Source organism: Phocoena sinus, chromosome 5 (genome assembly GCF_008692025.1).
Source record: "Phocoena sinus isolate mPhoSin1 chromosome 5, mPhoSin1.pri, whole genome shotgun sequence".
NCBI lineage: Eukaryota > Metazoa > Chordata > Mammalia > Artiodactyla > Phocoenidae > Phocoena > Phocoena sinus.
In genome coordinates this window covers 2,410,782-2,429,447 of record NC_045767.1, presented here as the reverse complement: position 1 = coordinate 2,429,447, position 18,666 = coordinate 2,410,782, and the positions used below count along the sequence as shown (strand labels likewise).

General features: G+C 64.0%; 1 protein-coding gene across 4 annotated transcripts in view; it reads right to left on the bottom strand.

Moving 5' to 3' along the window:
- The window catches only part of DOK7 (docking protein 7), a 33,226-nt gene extending 14,942 nt beyond the window's left edge, over window positions 1–18,284 (bottom strand). For 2 of the 4 annotated variants that reach the window (XM_032631768.1, XM_032631766.1), the window contains exons 1-2: window positions 18,174–18,284; window positions 17,996–18,041 (exon numbers count right to left, since the gene is read on the bottom strand). In XM_032631768.1, coding sequence (XP_032487659.1) covers window positions 17,996–18,041; window positions 18,174–18,227 — 100 coding nt within the window. In that variant the 5' untranslated portion in view covers window positions 18,228–18,284. Of the gene's footprint in view, window positions 1–5,600; window positions 5,802–7,805; window positions 8,037–17,995; window positions 18,042–18,173 lie in introns of those variants that run through there. The other 2 variants (XM_032631767.1, XM_032631765.1) reach the window with 2 other exon arrangements.
- Window positions 18,285–18,666: the final 382 nt, after the last annotated feature.

The window sequence follows — 18,666 nt, the reverse complement described above, 5'->3', positions numbered from 1 at the left end:
CAGCCACGCGGTGCAGGCACCTCACATCCTCACGGCCGCTGCTCAATGCCAGCCGCCTGCCTTGACAACACCGCCTGCACACAGCGGGCATCTCCCACTTGGAGATGTGGGATGAGGCTCGCATGCCATCACGTCCAGATGGTCCCAAGAGGCCACCCTGCAGGTCCCCAAGGACAGGAGGACACGGGGCCTGCTTTTCTGCCTAGGGGGAAACAGACTGAAGCAAAACACCCCAAAAAGGAATCCCCGAGTCTGCTGAGAGCTGAAAAGTGTCTGGTCCTGCCCCACTTAACCCCAGGGCCAGGCGGGCGCTGGGCTGGCTGGCAGCACGGCAGGGCACGCAGTGTGGGGTCAGGTCCCCCCAGGGCCAGACCTCGGCTCCAGCACGCTCAGAGGGACAGGCCAGGGCAACTCACGGACAGCTCCGTGCCTCAGTTTCCCTGCCTGTAAGATGGGGATGTGCACACACCACATAGGGTTGGTGTGAGGACCTAGAACCCCACAAAGTATGGGGCCCTGCAGGGGGGGTCTCTTGGGGTGACTATCACCCCAGCCCCATCTCTCCCTGGCCCTGTGCAACCGAGGCCTCCCTGGACACCCAGAGCGTCACCTCCCTGGACACGCAGAGCGCCCAGAACCATCCCCGTATGCAAATGCCATAGTGGACTACAAAAGGGTGACAGGTTCCGGGCCCAGCTCCCACCCCCGGAGCAGAGACTTCAGGGCAGAGGGCTGAAATCAACCACAAACCTGTCAGAAATGTGACAGGGGCCCTAGACCCCAAGGGGAGACTCGACCACCAAGTATAAACCTGAACAGGTTCTTGACGGGGCCTCTGCACAGGCTGCAACCCAGCCTGGGACGCCTGCCCCACCACTCAGGTTCACCTCCAGAGGGCCTACCCAACACTCCCGGCAAAGCACGGGACCGCTCAGCCCAGGCCCACCCTGCTGGGACCCTCGCCTGGCCTCGCCCTCCTCCTCGCCCACCCCAGGCTGGCCCTCCCTCCCTCCCCCTCTCACTCACCGCCTTAACATTCCTGAACCCACAGGCCCTGCCCACCCACCCAGCTGCCGCCCACAGCAGGACCCTGATTCAGCGGATCCGCATCTCACGCCCACTCACGGCCCCTGCCTCCATCCCGTCTGCACCCTGGGGCCACAGTTATCGCCCTCAACACAGGTCTGTGGGTGGCACTGTCCTGCTCTAGCACCTTTGATGGCTCCCTGCTACCCTGGGAACACAGTGCAAGCTCTGGTCCAGATTCCTCCTCTTACCTCACCTCTGCCACCCCGCACACACTGTTCCCGTCACCCAGCCGCGCTTAATGTACGGCTGGAGCACCTTCTCTCTTCCCCCCAGCCCTCCCTACCTTCGGCGGCTGGGCCAACTCCTATTCACCCCGCAGAGGCCCCACTCAGGTTCACCTCTAGAGGGCCTCCCCAACGCTCCCAGGCTGGGGTCTGTGGCCCTCCCCGGCTCCCCTTGTGCCCCCGAGGATTCTAAACGCTTTGTGTCCTCCCACACAGGCTGAGTCTTCCCAGCTGTGTGCTCCCAGCTCCAACCCCTCACCCAGTGCAGGCCACAGAGAAGCCCCTGAATGCATTCCCTCCTCCCCAAGATTCCTGGGCTTCAAGACCAGGGCTCCAGCAGTTCCAGCGAGACCAGCATTTGGACCACAGAAGAGGCACATAAGGGCTTCTCAGAGCTGGACAGGCGTGGCAAGACGGTCTCTCCCTAGTTCAGAGCTTCTCCTTTACGCACATATAAAAATCAATTTAAAATGCTCACTGCGCCCCAAGGGGCTGACAGGATGGCCTGGACCCCGAGGAGCTAGGGGGAAGGAGAGGGGAAGCAGCCTGCACAGACTCAGAAGCCAGCCTGGGACCCCTGCCCTCCACCACCTGCTGAATTCCTCAGCATCCGAGGACCCCGATCCTGTCCGCAGCCGGCTCACACGGATGTGGGAATGCCCTTGAAGTGCCCTTGACAGGACCTGCCAATGTAAAGGACGGGGACTTCCTCTGGGGCCCCTCATCCTAGAAACTTCCGTTCCTGCTTAGGCCCTGTCCAAATGCCCCCTGGCCCTCTCCAAAGCCCTCCCCGGGCTCCAGACCGCGGACAGACCCCACTCTCCCGGGCCCACCATTCTCCCTGCCTGCTGAGCCTCTTGCTGGGGAAGGGCCCCCAAACCTCTGTGCCACCCTCACCAGCATGCCCTGCCCCTGCCCTGCAGCCCTAAACACACACAGCGGGCCGTGACCACCCCAGAGAGAGAGAATCGGGCCACGCTGAGGGACCTCAAGCTCCCGGCCACCAAGCCCAACCCCCATCCGAATCATCCGCACAGGCTATCGTCCACGTGGAGGCCACAGAGAGGACATGTCCACCCACGCGGTACCCGGAGCCACACGGAGCCCCCCGCACACCTGCCCGACCCCTCCCCCACACGCTCCAGGGCCCTCTCCTGACATCCAGTCACCCACTCCTCAGGATGGGTGAAGGGGGCCAGGGTCGAGTTACTGCTCTCTGGAGTGGTCTGAGGCTGAGGGCCCAGGGGGTGTGGCCTGGGGGGCCCAGGGTCCAGGCTGGGACCTGCCCCAGGGGAGAAGATGTTGATTCCTTACATCCAAAACCCTCCAGGGCCTTCTGGGGACTCTAATCCACTCTCTGTCCCGGTGCCCACAGACTCATCGAGATCTGAATGCTGGCACCGTCACAGTTCAGGTGACCCCTGTCATGGGCTGAATGAACGGTGGCCCCAAACGATAGGTTCACACCCTGGAGCCGATGACTGTGGCCTTATTTGGAAAAGGGTCTCTGCAGGTGCGCTCAAGTGAAGGCTGTCAGACAGATCATCCCCGAGTGTGGGGTGGCCTTAAATCCAACGACTGGTGTCCTACAGAGACGCCCCGTGATGCCGGAGCAGAGACGGGAGTGACGCGGCCACAAGCCCGGGCACACCTGCCACCCCCCCCCGGGAGCTGGAACAGGCAGGGAAGACCCTCCCCTGGACCCCCGAGGGAGCCCGGCCCTTCCCCGACTTTGACTTTGAACGAGACGGTGAAGGAACAAATTTGTGTTGTTCTAAGGCCCCGGTTTGTGGTCATTTGCTACGTGGCCCCAGGACCCTAACTCACACCCTTCCTGGACCTGAACTAGTCGCCCTCCTCCCAGGACGGCCCGGCTCCTGAGTGGCCTGGTGCTCTGACCACACGCACAGGGGTGCACCGTCCCTTCCCACCCAGCCCTGCATCGAGTCCGGTAACAGCCTAAAAACTGGCTTACACCAGCAGAGCAGCGGCAAGCTTGTCCCTGGAAGAGAACGGAGCCCAGTGGGACCTGCCGGGGGCAGAGGGTCGGGACAGGCTCGCCTAGCCGCCCACCACCGTGTTCGGCCACCGTTGACCGGGTGGGTTTGGCCAGGGGCCTCCAGACAGCCTGGAGGGGAGATGAGGATGCCCAACAGGGACTCTCTCTCAGTCCAGGGTCCCTCAGCGGGAGGGAGGATGTCTGGCCTGCAGCCTGCAGGTCAAGGCGGATCCGCTGGGCCAGCCCGGGTTTGTGGACGGAGCTAACTCGAGGCCTCAGGCAGAAGCAACAAGGTGGCCCTGTCACAGTTCACGCTGGGGACCCAGGGAAGGCACAGCGGCTCGAGGTTCAGCTGCTCCAGTGCCTGGAATTGTTGACGATCACAGAAGGAGCCCACCCACACCAAGAGTCGGAATTTTCAACCCTGAGGCCTCAGGGGAGAAATATCTAGAGGGCTCTATTACATTATGTCCGGGCAAATAAAATGGTCTCCAAGGAACCGGTCCTCCTGGCCTGCCCCCGCTCGAGGGCACACGCCAGCACCAACCCCAGGTCTGAACCCCAGTCCTCAAAAGAGCCACAAGCCATCCTGTCTGAGGCTCAGCGCGCAGGGATTCCACAGTTCCAGCCAGGACGCTGGTCTCTCCCCCCGACCCTCTCCGGGGTGCCCCCAGCAGCTCCAGGGCCCCACGTGGAGATCTCGGAAGGGAAGGGCCGCCACGTGCCAAGTACGCTGTGACCCGCTGCTCCCGGCCAGCCACGCGAGGGAGGGAAACAAAGCTGGGCCAGGGTCCCCTGCACCACTCGCTGCTGTCACCTCTGATGTACCAAAGACGAGGTGGCCCACGGCTTGTCCAGCAGAAAGGACTCTGGCCAATGTCCCGTGCGCCCTTCCACAACAGCCCAGGCAGGCAGGCCGACAGCTGCGCTCACCCCTCACTCATGCTCAAAAACTCCAGGTGGGAAATGCACAGGCCCAGCCGCGGTCAAGGCCCTTCAGGCGCTGTCTGCGGCCGCCCAACCAGCTCCAGGGCCACTGCGCCAAACTTCCCGCCCCAGAGGTCTACCTTCGCCTCCGCCACATCGCCCCTCCCTGCCTCTCTGCGCCCTCACCTGCTTGTTCACCTGTTTGCTAAGCGCCTTTGAAGCCTACATCTTGTCCCCTCAAAGGCAGGGCCCTGCGGGCTGCCCGGCTGGGCCGGATCAGCCTGTCCCGCCTCACACACCCCTTGCGGAATGAGGGGGCCAGATGCCCAGCACACAGCACAACCGCGTCCTCTGTCCAGAGAAATCCAGGCACGACCAAGGCCCCAGAGCCAGGTGGACCCCCATCCTGGCCATACCGAGCGTGTGCCAGACCCTGCGGTAGGCCCTGGCCATCTGCGTGCTCTCATGAGGCTGCGGGCGGCAGGGAGGGGGGCGGTTAATGCCCCTTTACGGGGGTGGAGAGGTGGAGAGAGGTCGCCCCCGGCTTAGAGCCTCCATCCACCCTGCACACGAGGGAGGGGCCGATGATCCCCCTGACCAGGGTCCCAGGCTGAACGGAGGTGGGGATGCACAGCCCAGCACACTGACCATGGCCCTCGAGGCCGCCCAGCTGGTCAGCAGGAGGCCCTCGGCCGGCCGCAAGCCCGGGGAGGCCACGCAGATAGGCTCGGCCCCGCTGGAGAGGAGGGAAGGGACTTCTCGCTCCCCGCGGTGACAGCAGGTCCACAGCGGCCCCCAACTCGGAGAACAGCAGGCTGGGGGCACTGGAACATCCCCCACTCCCACCACGCCCCTCCCGGCCTCGAGGACAGCTTGCTGGAGCTCGGACACCACCTCGGCCCTCGGGACCCCTGCCTCACTGCTGGGCCCTCGCGTTCGGCCCCCACCTGTGACGTCCAGCCTGGGAGGGCCAAGGGAGCTGGCGGGTCCACTACGGAGTTTCTCAGCACATCCTCAATAAATGCATCTATTCTTCTTCTTCCCCCCCTTTTTTTTAAAGCCAACCTGAGCCGCTCTGGTGCTCTGTGACCTGGGACGTAGGCCCATGAGCTGCCTCCGGGCGGCCCCTGCACAGGCTTCCTGGGGGAGGGGCCCTCCTCTCAGCCTCCAAGCACCCACCCTCCAACAGCAAGAACAGAGACGGCTGAGGGTCTGGGCTCGACGTTAAAAGACATAACCCTGCCGTGTCCCCGAGAGGCCAGCTGCAAGCAGGAGGGTCGGCTCTGAACCACGGTCGGGCCGGGAAGCTGGGAGGTCTGGGGCTGCCCGCGGCCCAGGGTCCCCACGGCCCACATACTTACAGTACCCACACCTGGTCCCTCCTTCAAAGATGAACCCGCTGGGCACGGCCCCATAGCGCCGGAGGTCCGACAGCTTCCACTGCCCCGTGACGGCCGGAGGGACGTCCCTGGCCACGACGAGGATGTCATTGCAGAGATGCAGGGTGGCGGGTCCGCTCTCCAGCTTGGTGCCTGGAGCCACGGTCACGTGGAACCTGTGCACTAAGGGCGGGGCAGGGGCGAGAGGGCGTCGCTGGGGCAGAGGCGGGGGAGGGGGGCGCAGCATCCCAGGGTCAGCTCAGAGGGCAGGTCTGCCCCACCCCGCCTCCCAGCGCAGCGTCCAGCCCCGAGGTGACTACACTCACCTCTCCCATCCTCAGGGGGCCCCCTCCCCATCCTAACTTGGCCCCGGCGAGCTCCAGTAAAAGCTCACATGTGACCCCTGGTAGGTCCGTGGCCTCAGGACTCCTGTTCACAGCACGTCCTCTGAGAACCCCCGCCAAGGGTAGCTGCTGTGGTCCCATTTCAAAGATGGGGAAACGGAGGCCCAGGAGGCCCAGCCTCCCGCTGGTCCGTGGAGAGTCTAAGGTCTGCCTCACAGCCCAGCCTGACCGCAGGGACGCTCAGGAAACCGTGGACCCCCTTCCCTCTCCAGTTAGGGGCTCTCCCTGGCACCGAGCAGGACAACTTGCTCCCCGAGATCTCATCCACTACCTCGCTCAGTGCTCTGCCCTGAAGCCCCTCAGAAGGATGGTCTTCTCTCCCCAGATGGCTCCCACCTCGGACGAGGGTGCACCCCGGAGTAGCCGGGCCCAGGAGTGGACGGCAGCCTACCCACCCGTGCCCACCAGCCTCATCTCCAACCCAGAGGGGCCCAGTCCCAGCCCCACCTCCTCCTCCCTGAGCCCCACCCAAGCCCCTGCAGGAAGCCCTGAGGGCCTGCAGTGCCCGGCCCAAGGAGGCTGGGGGTCAGCGACCCATCAGTGTCCTGGTGATTTCTGGCAAGGTGCCGAGACAGGGCGCCAGCTGCCTCTGTGCAAGGGCCCTGCCTGCCCCGTAGCAGAAAAGGAGCCGTGCCCTGAGCCAGGCTGAACTGGCGGGAACCCCCAACCGCAGAACTTTCTGGAAAGGCGCGGCTCTTCCCTTCTGCCACTGCATCCCCTCACTGAGCCGTCCACATGTCCCCAGACTAGGGGACCGCTCTGGGGGCGCCCGGAGGTGGGAGGGGCCGCAGCCCGCTAGCCGGGCTGGGCTGGTGTGAGGTGAGCAAGGGCCTTACCTGGGCACAAAACAGTGGCCAAGATCACTGACATTTTAGTGATTATTCAAACAACAAAAATTAATGCAAAATGCCCACGGTGAGCGAAACAGCAAATGTGTGAATCGAGACCAGGCTGGCTGTGGCGCTGGGGCAGCTGAGGACGGGAACGTCTGAGGGTGGCTCGGAGCCCAGCTTCACTCTAAATTCTGACACTTTGTTCGTCACGGGCTTTTGGCTTTAATTTTGAATTTTTAAAATACGGTGTTAAAATATCACGGGTTTCGAGATAAATTAGGACGTGGGGATTAAAATATACACACTGCTATATATAGAATGGGTAAACAAGAAGGACCTACTGTACAGCACAGGGAACTCTACTCTTCGTAAGAAATTATAATGGAAAAGAACATGAAAAAGAATATACGTATATGTGTATAACTGAACCACTTTGCTGGACACCTGAAACTAACACAACATTGTAAATTAACTCTACTTCAATTTTTTTAAATTTTTTTAAAAATATCATGGGTTCTGATGGCTCAGCTGGGGGCCCGCCCGCCTCTGCTCACACAGCCGGGTGGGCAGCGGGGCTGAGAGGTGGGCTGGGTCCCCCCATCTCCCGAGAGCTACTCCCCTTGAGGGACACGCGGGGGAGGGCGCTCCCGACACCGGGCTCAGGCGGCCCCGTGAGAAGCCAAGGGTAGCACCTGCAGATCACTGCTCAGCCAGCCGCCCGCTGGGGCTAAAAGCTCTAGTTCAGATGAATGGGGTCAAAAGTTAGGGAGCTCAAGAGGGGCCAGCCCCCCAGCCCCCCGCCCCAATTGCGGCCAAGCGGAGGGCGCTCAGCAAGCACTGGGCTCCGCGGCCTGGAGTCGCGTCCTGGCCTCTGCAGCCCGTCGGCGGGGCCCGCGGGACGCTTCAGGACAGAGGCTGGGCCCCCGGAGCCCCGCACCGGTGTCACTCACCCTCACCCAGCGCGTGGCGGATCCGGGCGTCCCAGGCGCACATGGCCTCCCGGCTGTCGAAGCCCAACATGACGGCCTGTGACAGGCAGACGATGGCCAGCGTGTGGGCCAGGCCCTCATAGGGCAGGCCGGGCTCCAGGCCGCAGATGTCCTCCAGCGCGAGGCTGCTGCGCTCCCGCATCCCTCGGGCTCGCTCTGACCTGTCCTTGTAGGCCAGCATCAGTAGGCAGTCTGCGGAGGGCGCGGGGGGCCGTCAGGCACGCAGGCCCAGCGCAGCTACCGCCCCGGCCCCGGCACCCGCTCGCCCGAGAGTCTGGGCCCCGGCCACCCTGCACCTCCACCCCCTTGTGTGCAAGAGGGTGACCCCACCCACACGGCCCCGGCCACACAGCGGAAGTGGGCTCAGAACACCCCCTGGCTGGCCCGCCCACCTGACCCTGGCCCCCGCCAGGGCCTCCAGCCTGCCCCAGACCCTGGGGCCACGGGGGCCACAGTCAGGCTGCTGGCAGGACAGCACGGAGCCTGCCCGGAACCTGCCCAGGGACTCAGGCCTCCCGCCTCGGCCCTGCAAGGGTGGCTTCCTGCCACACCCAGAGCCACTTCACCTCCTGGATTTTTCCGTTTCCAGGGTGTGAGCCGGACTCCAGCGCCGGGAAGGGCAGGAGGGCCACTGGGCTTGGGTCCCTCTGCCAGACGCGACAGAAGCCGCCCCTGAGAGCCTGCAGGGGACGCGCCGGAGTCTGTCTCAAGTTCCCATTTCCCTCAACACCCTAATCGCTGTGCTGGTATCCCCGCCGCTCCTGGCCGCCTGTGTGGCCCTGGAGAACCGCCCTAGATCAGAGCACGAGTGACCCTCCTAAGCACGCCCGGCGCGGCCGCCGCCCGGTCTCTGATGAAGGTGAGGGGTCCGGGGCCTAATGTGAACACTGAAGTGTCGGACAGCCCTGAGCCCCGCACGCTCGACGATCAAGCCCCCTCGTCCGGGCAGGAGGGGATGGAGGGGCGGGCGTGGGATGAAGCGATGAACTGCTTCCCCCAGCCCAACCCCCGAACCCTGGAAAAGCAGCCCCACAGACCCAAGTGACAACCAGATCCCTACGAGCTTGACTCAAGACTCATCTTTGCCACCAGCGGAGAACAAGGGTGGTGCTTCCTGCCTGTTTGCCATCAGACCACAGTCACAGCCCCTTCCTTATGAAGGCAGAGGGTGGACAGTCTGTCCCGGCCACCCATCTCTGCCATCGGGTGTGAAAGCAGCCCCAGGCAGTACATAGACCAGCCTGGGTGACTGGGCTCCAACACGCCTGTATTTCAAAATCCGGGGATTATGATGGGGGAGCTCCACTTCCTATCTGACACCCTGTTTGTAGTGTTTGAAATGCTTATGTCAGAAAAAAGCAAAGATGTTCTCATTTTGAGGGAAACAAACAAAACCCCAGAACCCACAAAAACCCATCTGCCCACCCAAGGGTTCCAGCGTGTTCTCTCCCGAGCATGGCTCCCTTAGGAAACTCGTGGCCCGGCCCGGAGAGAAATTAGTCACACACGTGGCATGAAGGGCATGTGTTGTTATGGAAGTGTTCCCTGATGTGTCACCAGAGGCCCAAGAGGTAAAAGCTTGGGGAGGCGGTGAGCACAGAAAGACTCCCAGTAGAAATGTGTGTGGACAAAGGGAAGCCACCGAGGCAGCTAGGGAAGGGACCACGGGCATGAGGACAGCCCTGCCAGCCACACGGGCTGCCCCATCCCCAGACACGCCGACCCCTCCTGCCACTCCTCTCCCCAGGGAAGGCCGGCATCTCTCTCGGTGGCTTTTCTAGGTAGCTGTCTGTCCCCTATTTCCAGTCTCCCCACTCCCCACCCTGGAAGGTGAGCTCTCGAAGGCAGGCCCTCTTCTGCTGGAGCAGTGACAGCCCCATCACCTGGCACAGGTGAGGGTGAGGGCCTTCTGTCACAGGAAACACCATTCACTTTAGTTGTGGCCTTCACAGCAAGGCAGGGCCAGACTGTCACCCCTTTGTTCTAGGAGTTATGCTCCCAGTGATATAGCCAGGAGCAAAGTCCATAACCCTTTCTGTGAAGAGTCACACAGTAACTGTTTTCGGCTACGTGGACCACGCAGTCTCTGTCACAACTACTGAACTGCGAGAGTAGCCACAGATCACACGTAAGTGAATGGCTGTGTTCCAATAAAACTTTATAACAGAAACAAGCAGCGGGCCGGATTTGGCTCAGGGCCCTGGTTTGCCGGCTCGTGGTCTAGAGCCTCATTTGCTACGAGCCCCTGTGTCGCCTCATACATCACGCTCCTCAGACGCCTCCTGCTGCCAAGCAGGTCTTGCCGTCCCGGACGCCTACACCTGCGAGGCTGGCTTGGGGACCTACATGCAAGAGCCAGCATGTGTCCCCGAGACCCTTTTCCCTGGGCCGGTGCAATCTTTCTGGATCCTGGCTCTAACTGAAATGCAGCTCACATCCTACTCCTTACAGAGATCTGAGAATCAATGCGTACCCTCGCCCGCCTGCACTGGGGTGAATGCGGGCCCCCAAAAGACATTTCCACGTCCCGACCCCCCCAAATCTGCAAACATGACCTTATTTGGAGAAAGGGTCTTTGCAGATATGAATAAGGTAAGGATCTCAAAATGAGTCACCCAGGATTATCCGCGTGGCCCTAAATCTAAAGATGAGTGTCTTGGGACTTCCCTGGTGGCGCAGTGGTTAAGAATCCGCCTGCCAATGCAGGGGACATGGGTTCGAGCCCTGGTCCAGGAAGATTCCACATGCCGCGGAGCAACTAAGCCCGTGCGCCACAACTACTGAGCCTGCGCTCTAGAGCCCACGAGCCACAACTACTGTGCCCGCGTGCCACAACTACTGAAGCCCGCGCACCTAGAGCCCATGCTCCGCAACAAGAGAAGCCACCGCAGTGAGAAGCCCGCCAACCACAACGAAGAGTAGCCCCCGCTTGCCGCCACTAGAGAGAAGCCCACACGCAGCAACGCAGCCAAAAATAAATAAATATATTTTAAAAAAACAAAGACGAGTGTCTTTATAAGAGCCAAAAAAGGAAACATGGATGCACAGAGGAGAGGCCACGAGAAACCAAGTCACAGAGTGACGTGCCCACAAGCCCAGGAGGCCTGGAGTCGCCCGAGCCGGAGGAGGTGGGAAGCGTGCTCCCCAGCGCCTTCAGCGGGAGAACGCTACTGGATTCTGGGCTTCCAGCCTCCAGAGCACATTTCTGTTGTTTTAAGCCCCCCAGTTTGTGGCAATTCATTACTGCAGCCCCAGGAAGCTAACACACCCTCAGCGGCACTGATTTCATTTTACATATGAACAGAACAGGGCGAGGGTCAGGGCTGTGTGACAGCCCCACCTTCTGCCTGGTGGAAGCTGCCCAGAATCACAGCCGGGCCACGGCTGGCGCAGCTGCCGTCCAGCCCCTCAGCCGGCACCCTCCAGCCCCCCGCACTGGGCTCCTTTAGCTCCGCTCCTGGGAGGGGCGTGGGTGGGGCCCTTTGATGGGCAGCTGCTCCACCCCCTTCCCTCCCCATCACTTCGGGCCGTGAATTGATCCTATTTTTAAAACCTGTTCTGTGAGGAGCGCTGTTTAGTGGAAAGCTTTTCAGTACCAGGCACCGGAGAAACAGAAATTCTCGGGTCTGGGCCTGAGACAAAGCAGGTCGTGTCCGGGAGAGACAGCACCAGTGCCCCCAGGGAGCAGTGACACCACCAGCCCTTCCCACAGACGCGCCACACAGAGGGACACGGGAGCCTGCACCGACTGGCCAGCTCCACAGGGGACCCTCGCTGGGAGCACCCAGGGCTGCGCCCCTCGCAAGAAGCCCAGTGAGGCTGGTCACTCGGCCAGGTGTCCCGGTCAGCTGCCGAGGAAGCTCACTGGCCTTCCCACCCCGCGCTCTGGGCCACCCACTCACGTGGCCGCTTTCTCTCCACGCCGGGCCACGAGGGCCTGAGGACCCCGCTCACGGCAGCACCCAACCAGCTGAAGCGCGGAGCTGCAGGGGCACAGCCAGGCTGCAACCTAGCCCTGGGCGCCCGGACTCCAGGGGCAGGAGATGAAGCCGCCACAGGGCCTGGGCGGCTCGCTGCCGGGGCAGCTCTCGGCCAGGGGTGGAGGGGGCCGGGGTCATTGCGTGCTCACACACGTGCTGACGCGTGCATACCTGCACGCTTACACATACACACGCACACATTCCACCACTGTGCACGGGCGCCACAGTGGGGACCAGCTGACCCGGTTCACGTCCCACATCCGTGCTCGGGAACCCGTCCCTCAGCTCTTAGAGCCTCTATTTTCCACCTGAGCAACGGACGCCACTCACCCTGCGCAGCCAAGGCACCAGCACAGCCCCAGCCTGGCACACGGAGGCCCTCGGTGAATGCCACACGCCAGCAAGCACCGAGCGGGATGAGCAGGGGCCTCAGCCTGGGGCCTGGGGCCTTCCCCATCACCATGACACCCGGGGGAGCGTGCCCGCCTCTGGGGTCAGCCCACCCCTGCCCTCTTCTGCCCAGAGTGGGCCCTGCTAACCACAAGGGCCACTGAACGACCCCCAGTGGGGCCCCTCGGAGCCCACCCCACCTCCTTTTCCGTCCCTCAGTGGGGCGGCCTCCCCCATAGCCCTCAGCCCAGTTCATTCTGCTCGCGAACAGCCCGGGGACCCAGGGAACACAGCCCGGCTTCTGCGGAGCTGAAACCCAAGAGGGGAGACAGTCAAACGCTGAAAAAGGTCGATAAAGAAGAAAACTCTGAGGAAGAGCTGTTCAGGGGACCGGCATGTGATGGCAGGGGTGGACGGCACGTGGGGGTGGACGGCATTTGATGGCAGCGGCCGTCATGGGGCCTGAGCACGGGGGTCAGAGCCTCTCCCAAAGGGACAACGGACTCCCAAGGGATATAAGGCGCCAGCCCGGCAGCACCTCAGGGAACAGCACTGTGCTTGAGGGAACAGCCAGTGCAGAAGCCCACAGGCAGGGGCGCCATGGGCAGGGCTGGCAGGAAGGGAGGGGAAGAGTGGTCCAAGGTGTAGGCGGGCTCCAGCCAGGCGGGCCCGCTGAGCCAGGCCAAGGCCACATCCCCACACACCAGGGGCCCCGAGAGCTGTGAGCAAAGGGGGCCCAGCCTGGCTGCGTGTGGCGAAGGGACACAGGGTGACAGCAAAGCTCCAGGTCCCTGCAGCTGTCCAGGCCAGAGAAGCTGCTGGCCTAGGCCGAGCAGAGGAAAGGGGGCCCAGAGCTAGGCTCTGCAGTAACCATGGTGACAGCGGGAGGGGCCTTCCCTCTGTGGAGGCAGCGCTAACTCATGGGACCTCTTGGTGGGTGGATGATGGGGTGAGGGGAAGGAAGAGGAGGGCGATGCTGGATTGGGGAGGGGGGCACCTGGGGAGGGGGTGCGGGGCCGGGGGCAGGAGGCGGGGTTGAGGTTCAGTCCCGGACACGTGAGCCTGAGAGGCCCATCAGACGCCAGGCGGCGTGCACACAGGCAGCTGGACACACGCGTCTGAAGATGTAAAAATAACCATGGAGTCAGTCATGGGCACTCAGAGGCGTTTACAGCCCGGGGCCGAGAGCCTGGGGAGGGCGGGTGGCCGGGAAGACGCAAACCTCCGGGCCTTGTGGGGGGCAGGGGGAGCTGGGAGAGGAGACAGAGGTTGACGCCCACCCACGGGACACAGCCGGAGGAGCGGCTGTTGGCTTTAGCCCTCAGAGGTCACAGTGACCTTGGGCAGCGCCTTCAGCAGAGCAGCTGGGCAGCGGGCTAGGGGCAGCCGAGCACTGGGGATGGGGGCTGCTGACTGGGCCGCCAGCCGGAGCCTGAGGCTGAAGCCCAGAGGGCTCCCTCTGACCCACTGGTCCAGGCCTGTTCCCGATCCAGTTCCGGGGGAAGCACGTTCACCGTGTACGCAGGGCGCAAGGGGGCTTCACGGGCTCCCACAGGCAGGCTACCCCGACCTCGCCGGCAGCAGCGGGAACGGACGGTGCCCCAGGCCCAATGCACGCCCACCACCCACCCGTCCACCCTCCGCAGGGACCGGCTAGGACTCGTCCAGGGCACACAGTTGGTCCGAGCAGAGGCGAGACCTGAGCCCAGGTGCTCCGATTCCCGGTCCGGAACCAGGGGCTGCAGGAAGCCCTGGCCCCCTTCTCGAGGTCTCCGTGGGGACGGAATGGCTGGCCACCACCCACACCCTGTCCTTGAGTGCCTGCCCAGCACAGGACTGAGGAGTCACGCCCATTCCTGGGGGACACGGCAGATCCAAGGCCAGAAGGTGGGACCGGAGAAGGGACCCTCCCCACCATCACCACCTGGGACGCCCAACCTCTCGGAATGCGCCCACCTCAGTGAGCAGAGCTGCCACCGCACAGGAGAGGCACGGGTACAGACCAGTGGGACAGCTCAGGCGGCTTAAGGGGCAGGTGTCCCGAGGCCGCGGTTCCTGGGCAAGTTTGCAGGGCCAGATGTTGCCGAGAGTGGCTGGGCTCACGGCACCTCACCTGGCAGGCCCCAGCCCCCGCCAGGCTGCCTGTGAGGGGTGACGCTGCGTCAGGGACCCTGCCCTCCAGGAACTCAGCACCTGTCTCAGGGCAGGGATAGGAAGGGGGTACTGAACTAATACCTCATCTTCAGTGGCAGGAGCGGGTGCTGACCTCCCAGCCGGCCAAGGGGCTGTGGGCAGGAGGCAGCACCCAGTCATTTGTGGGTCAGACCCCTTGGGTCAGCAAGTCTCAGCCCCTGTGCCTATAATGACCCCCCAAAGGCCCTGCCAACTCCAGGAGTCAGGGTCCCTCCCGGGGGCTTTTCTGGGCTGAATAAAGCCCCAACAGCTTGCACAGGAATTGGTGAAGCCCTCGGAGCTCTGAGGGCCCTCGGAGCGGAGGGCAGGGGAGCTGCCCTGGCTGCTCAGGAACCCTCTGGGTGCCACACCCGTGGGTGGGCCGCCCCCTCCACAGGGCAGCCACGCGAGAGACACCCCTCCCACCATCCTAAGCCTCAACCTGGGGAGGAAGAGAGGGGCTGCCCAGGGTCACCAGGGGGGCGCCCAGACCACCCTCCTCTCAAGGGAAAGGATCCAGGCATGAATTCTCTGGCCAGGACAGAGGTCGAGACCCCAAGGAGCACAATCCCGCTGAAGTATTACTGCCTTTTATAAAGATTGTTACTTCTGTCAATAAGAGGTTTTCCCTTTCATCACTTTAAGTGAGGACACGGGGGCGGGGGGAGGGGGACGCTGGGGTGAAGTGAGAGTGGCATTGACATATATACACTACCGAATGTAAAATAGATAGCTAGTGGGACGCAGCCCCACGGCACAGGGAGACCAGCTCGGTGCTTTGGAATCACCTAGAGGGGTGGGATAGGGAGGGTGGGAGGGAGACACAAGAGGGAGGGGATATGGGGATACACGTATAGGTATAGCTGATTCACTTTGCTGTACAGCAGAAACTAACCCAGTATTGTGAAGCAATTATACTCCAATAAAAATCTATTAAAAAAAAAAATCAGGGCTTCCCTGGTGGCGCAGTGGTTGGGAGTCCGCCTGCCGATACAGGGGACGCGGGTTCGTGCCCCGGTCCAGGAGGATCCCACATGCCGCGGAGCGGCTGGGCCCGTGAGCCATGGCCACTGAGCCTGCGCGTCTGGAGCCTGTGCTCCGCAACGGGAGAGGCCACAGCAGTGACAGACCCACGTACCGCAAAAAAAAAAAAATCAGAGCTTTTCCTTCCTTCCACTAACTAAACTTTATTGTAAGGAGAACAAGTGGTCCTGGTTAAGAAAAGCAAAAACAGGAGAAAAGACCCAAAGCGGAGAGGGGCCCTCCTACCCCCGCCCGCCTGCAGCCCCTGATTCCCTCCTAACCTCTCCTCGTGGGCCCTCCTGGGAAGGAAATACTTTTCAAAAACAAGAGCCCTGGGTTTCCATGACGAGAAGGCAGGGCGGCCCCTCCTCTCTCCTTCCCAGGCTCCCCCTTGGCTGCAGCCAGGATCTGGGGAGTCTTAGCTGTGGGGACCCCAAGTACGAGGACCTGCCCCCAACACCCAAGGCCACCCGAGGGAGCTGGTCTTCAGGATAAGGGGGGCCAGGCGGCTGCACCTCTCCCAGCCAGGCCCCCCAACACACTAGAGAGGGGCCAGCTCATCAGCTAGGGGCCAGGGAAGGGAGAGCGAGGAGGGTCCGGAGCCTCTGACCCGTGGGGAACCATGGCCACTGGCACTGACCGGGAGGGAGAGAGGGGGAGGGCTGGCGAGAGCCAGGCAGTGGCCCTGCGGGGTCAGCTTGGCAACTCCGCCTCAGGCCAAGCACCCGCAAGAGGATGACCGCAGCCCTAGTGCAGTGTGAGGATAAAGGGGGCGCTGCTAAGATAACCGGCAGCGCCAGCGGGGGTTCTGAGACCCTGGGGACCAGGACGAGAGATGCAGGGCTCAGAGTAGACAGCAGCCTAGAGGGGCCGCGTGTACCTTCCACCACCCCTAATCCCCTCCCCGCCCCCAGTCCCCGGCCGAGTCCTGCCCGAGCGCCTTACCCCTCTTCTCCGCGACTCCCCTCCAGTCCAGCCCTGGCGCCTTGGCAGAGAGGCTCTTCCCCGACGCCCCCGCTCTCTACCGCTGGGCTGCACGTGGTGAGACCCAGGAAAGGCCCGATGACCACAAGCCCACTTACAGGCTCAGAGTCTACGGTGTTGAGGACCCACTGCAGTCTCCCCTGCAGTGCACGAGGGCCCCCTCCACAGGTGTCCTCCAGGGCCGGCCAGAGCTCACCTCTCAGCTAGCGCTCTCGGATACTGATATAAAATCCACCACCAGGAGCTGCAGGTCACTACGCCCCCTACCAAGAGGGACAAGGCCCACCCCGGGACTGCTCTTCGGGTGGGCCACCTGTCCCAGAGGCCGCACAGGCCCTGGCTCACCACCGTCCCGGCAAGCAACCCCCAACCAGCAGCCAGCCCCTGCCTCGGGCCATAGCCTCCTGGATCAGCACGGCCTTCACCCCCGCCTCTGCCACCCTCAGGGGCCGGTGCCTCCATTCCCTGCCGGCTGGGGGCCCCCTCTCCCCAGCTCTGACCCTCCCCCACCCCTACCAGGCGTCCCTGAGCTCCCCAGGACTAGGACCCCACAGCTCCAGATGCAGGGGCTGGGCGTGAAAGACTGATCGGCTGAGCGAAGGGTGCACGGCGCCCAGGCCCCCTTGGAGGGGAAGCTGAGGCCCAGGCAGGAGGTGAGTGTGTCCGCGGCTGAAAGCAGACCCTTCTACCGCAACCACGAGGCTCCCAGAGCCAGCTCAGCAGAAGGGATGGAGGAGGGGACCCGGGAGGGGCACAGGGAGGGGGCCCTCCACACCCTGCCTGGGAAATGGCAGACACCCCAGGCGTCCCGGAAGACTCTCGGGCAGCCTGGCACGTGTGAGGCAGCGTGCGCTCACACCCCCAGCATCCCACACAGACCCCCGGGAGCCTGGGCCGGCTCCAAGGCACCTGTCTCCGGAAACAGCTGCAGCTGCACAGCTCGGAGCCTCCGGCCGCTGAGCTGGAGATGCCCGGCTCCAGGGCTCCCAGCCGGCTCCTCCCGGCTGGGGTGCCGGCTCCGCTCAGGGGGCTGGGAGGGGGCCGTCCTCTCCTCCCGGGACGGATCCCACACACAAGGTAGATTTCACTCTTCTCCGTTCCTACCTGGCGGCCCAGCCTCGGCTCCACCTGGGGAGGGTGGAAGGGCCGCCCGGGGTCAGCGCTGCCCGGAACACCCATCCGCGTTTGGATTCAAAGACACGACTCAATCCCCAACTGAGGCAAAACTTTCTGGGATGCTCCCTGCCGCGTGATGGGGGAGGGGGCCAGGACAGGCTCCTGCCCTTTCGCCCCTCGGGCCTCCACCGGCTCCCGCAGGCCCCTCCGAGCCTCAATCCGCCCTTCTGCCAAGGGGGTCCCCGCCCCGGGCCTGGAGTCTGAGATGACGGTTCCCGGGCCCGGTGCGGTCGCGGAAGGGTCCCGCGTCCCGGCGTCCACGGCAGGCGCAGGCCGAGGCGAGGCCGGAGCGCTCTCCGGTTACAGTCCTCGGCCCCGGCGCCGCCGGCTATTTCGGGCGAGCTGGCCGCGCTCCGGGCCGGCCGGGCGCAGGACGCCGCCGCCGCCCGCCCCGCGCCCCGCGCCCCGTGCCCGCGCCCCGCTCACCTGCCACCGGCGACGGCTTGCGCAGCACCAGCCACCTACTCTTCCACTGCAGGGACAGAGGGAGCGTGAGCGCCAGCCCCGCGCCCCGCGCCCGCCGCCCGCCCAGAGCCCCGCGCTCCGCGCCCGCCGCCCGCCCCGAGGCCCGCGCCCGCGACCCGCGCCCGCCGCGCGCCCCGACCTTCTTGCCGTCCCGCAGCTTGACGTGGCCCTCCACCAGCGCCGCCTCGGTCATCTTCTGTCATGGTTCCCGCGCGCCCGCCGCGCCTCTGCCCGCCGCCCCGCGGCCGCCCAGCCCAGGGTCACTTTCAAAATAGCTCCGGGAGGGCCCTGCGCCGGCCGGCGGGGCGGGCGGGGCGGCGCGCGGGCGGGGCGAGGTGCGCGCCCAGCCTGCCCTGCCCTACCCGCGCCCCGCCCCGGCGCTGCGCCCCGCGGCACCTGAGGCCACCTGAGCGCCCTCCGGAGCCAGGCACATTGCGGGGCTCGGCCGCTGGCGCTCCGGCACTGCTCACCCCGGGGCGGGGGGCGGGGGGAGCGGGCTCCCCTCCAAAAGCAAAGGAAACGCCCGACGGGAAGGGGGCGTCCGCGCGTCCAAGCGCTTGGCCCAATTTTAGAGTGCGCCTCAACCGAGCTGGCTTCGCCCTCTGGCACCTGTCCCTCCCACCACCCCGAGC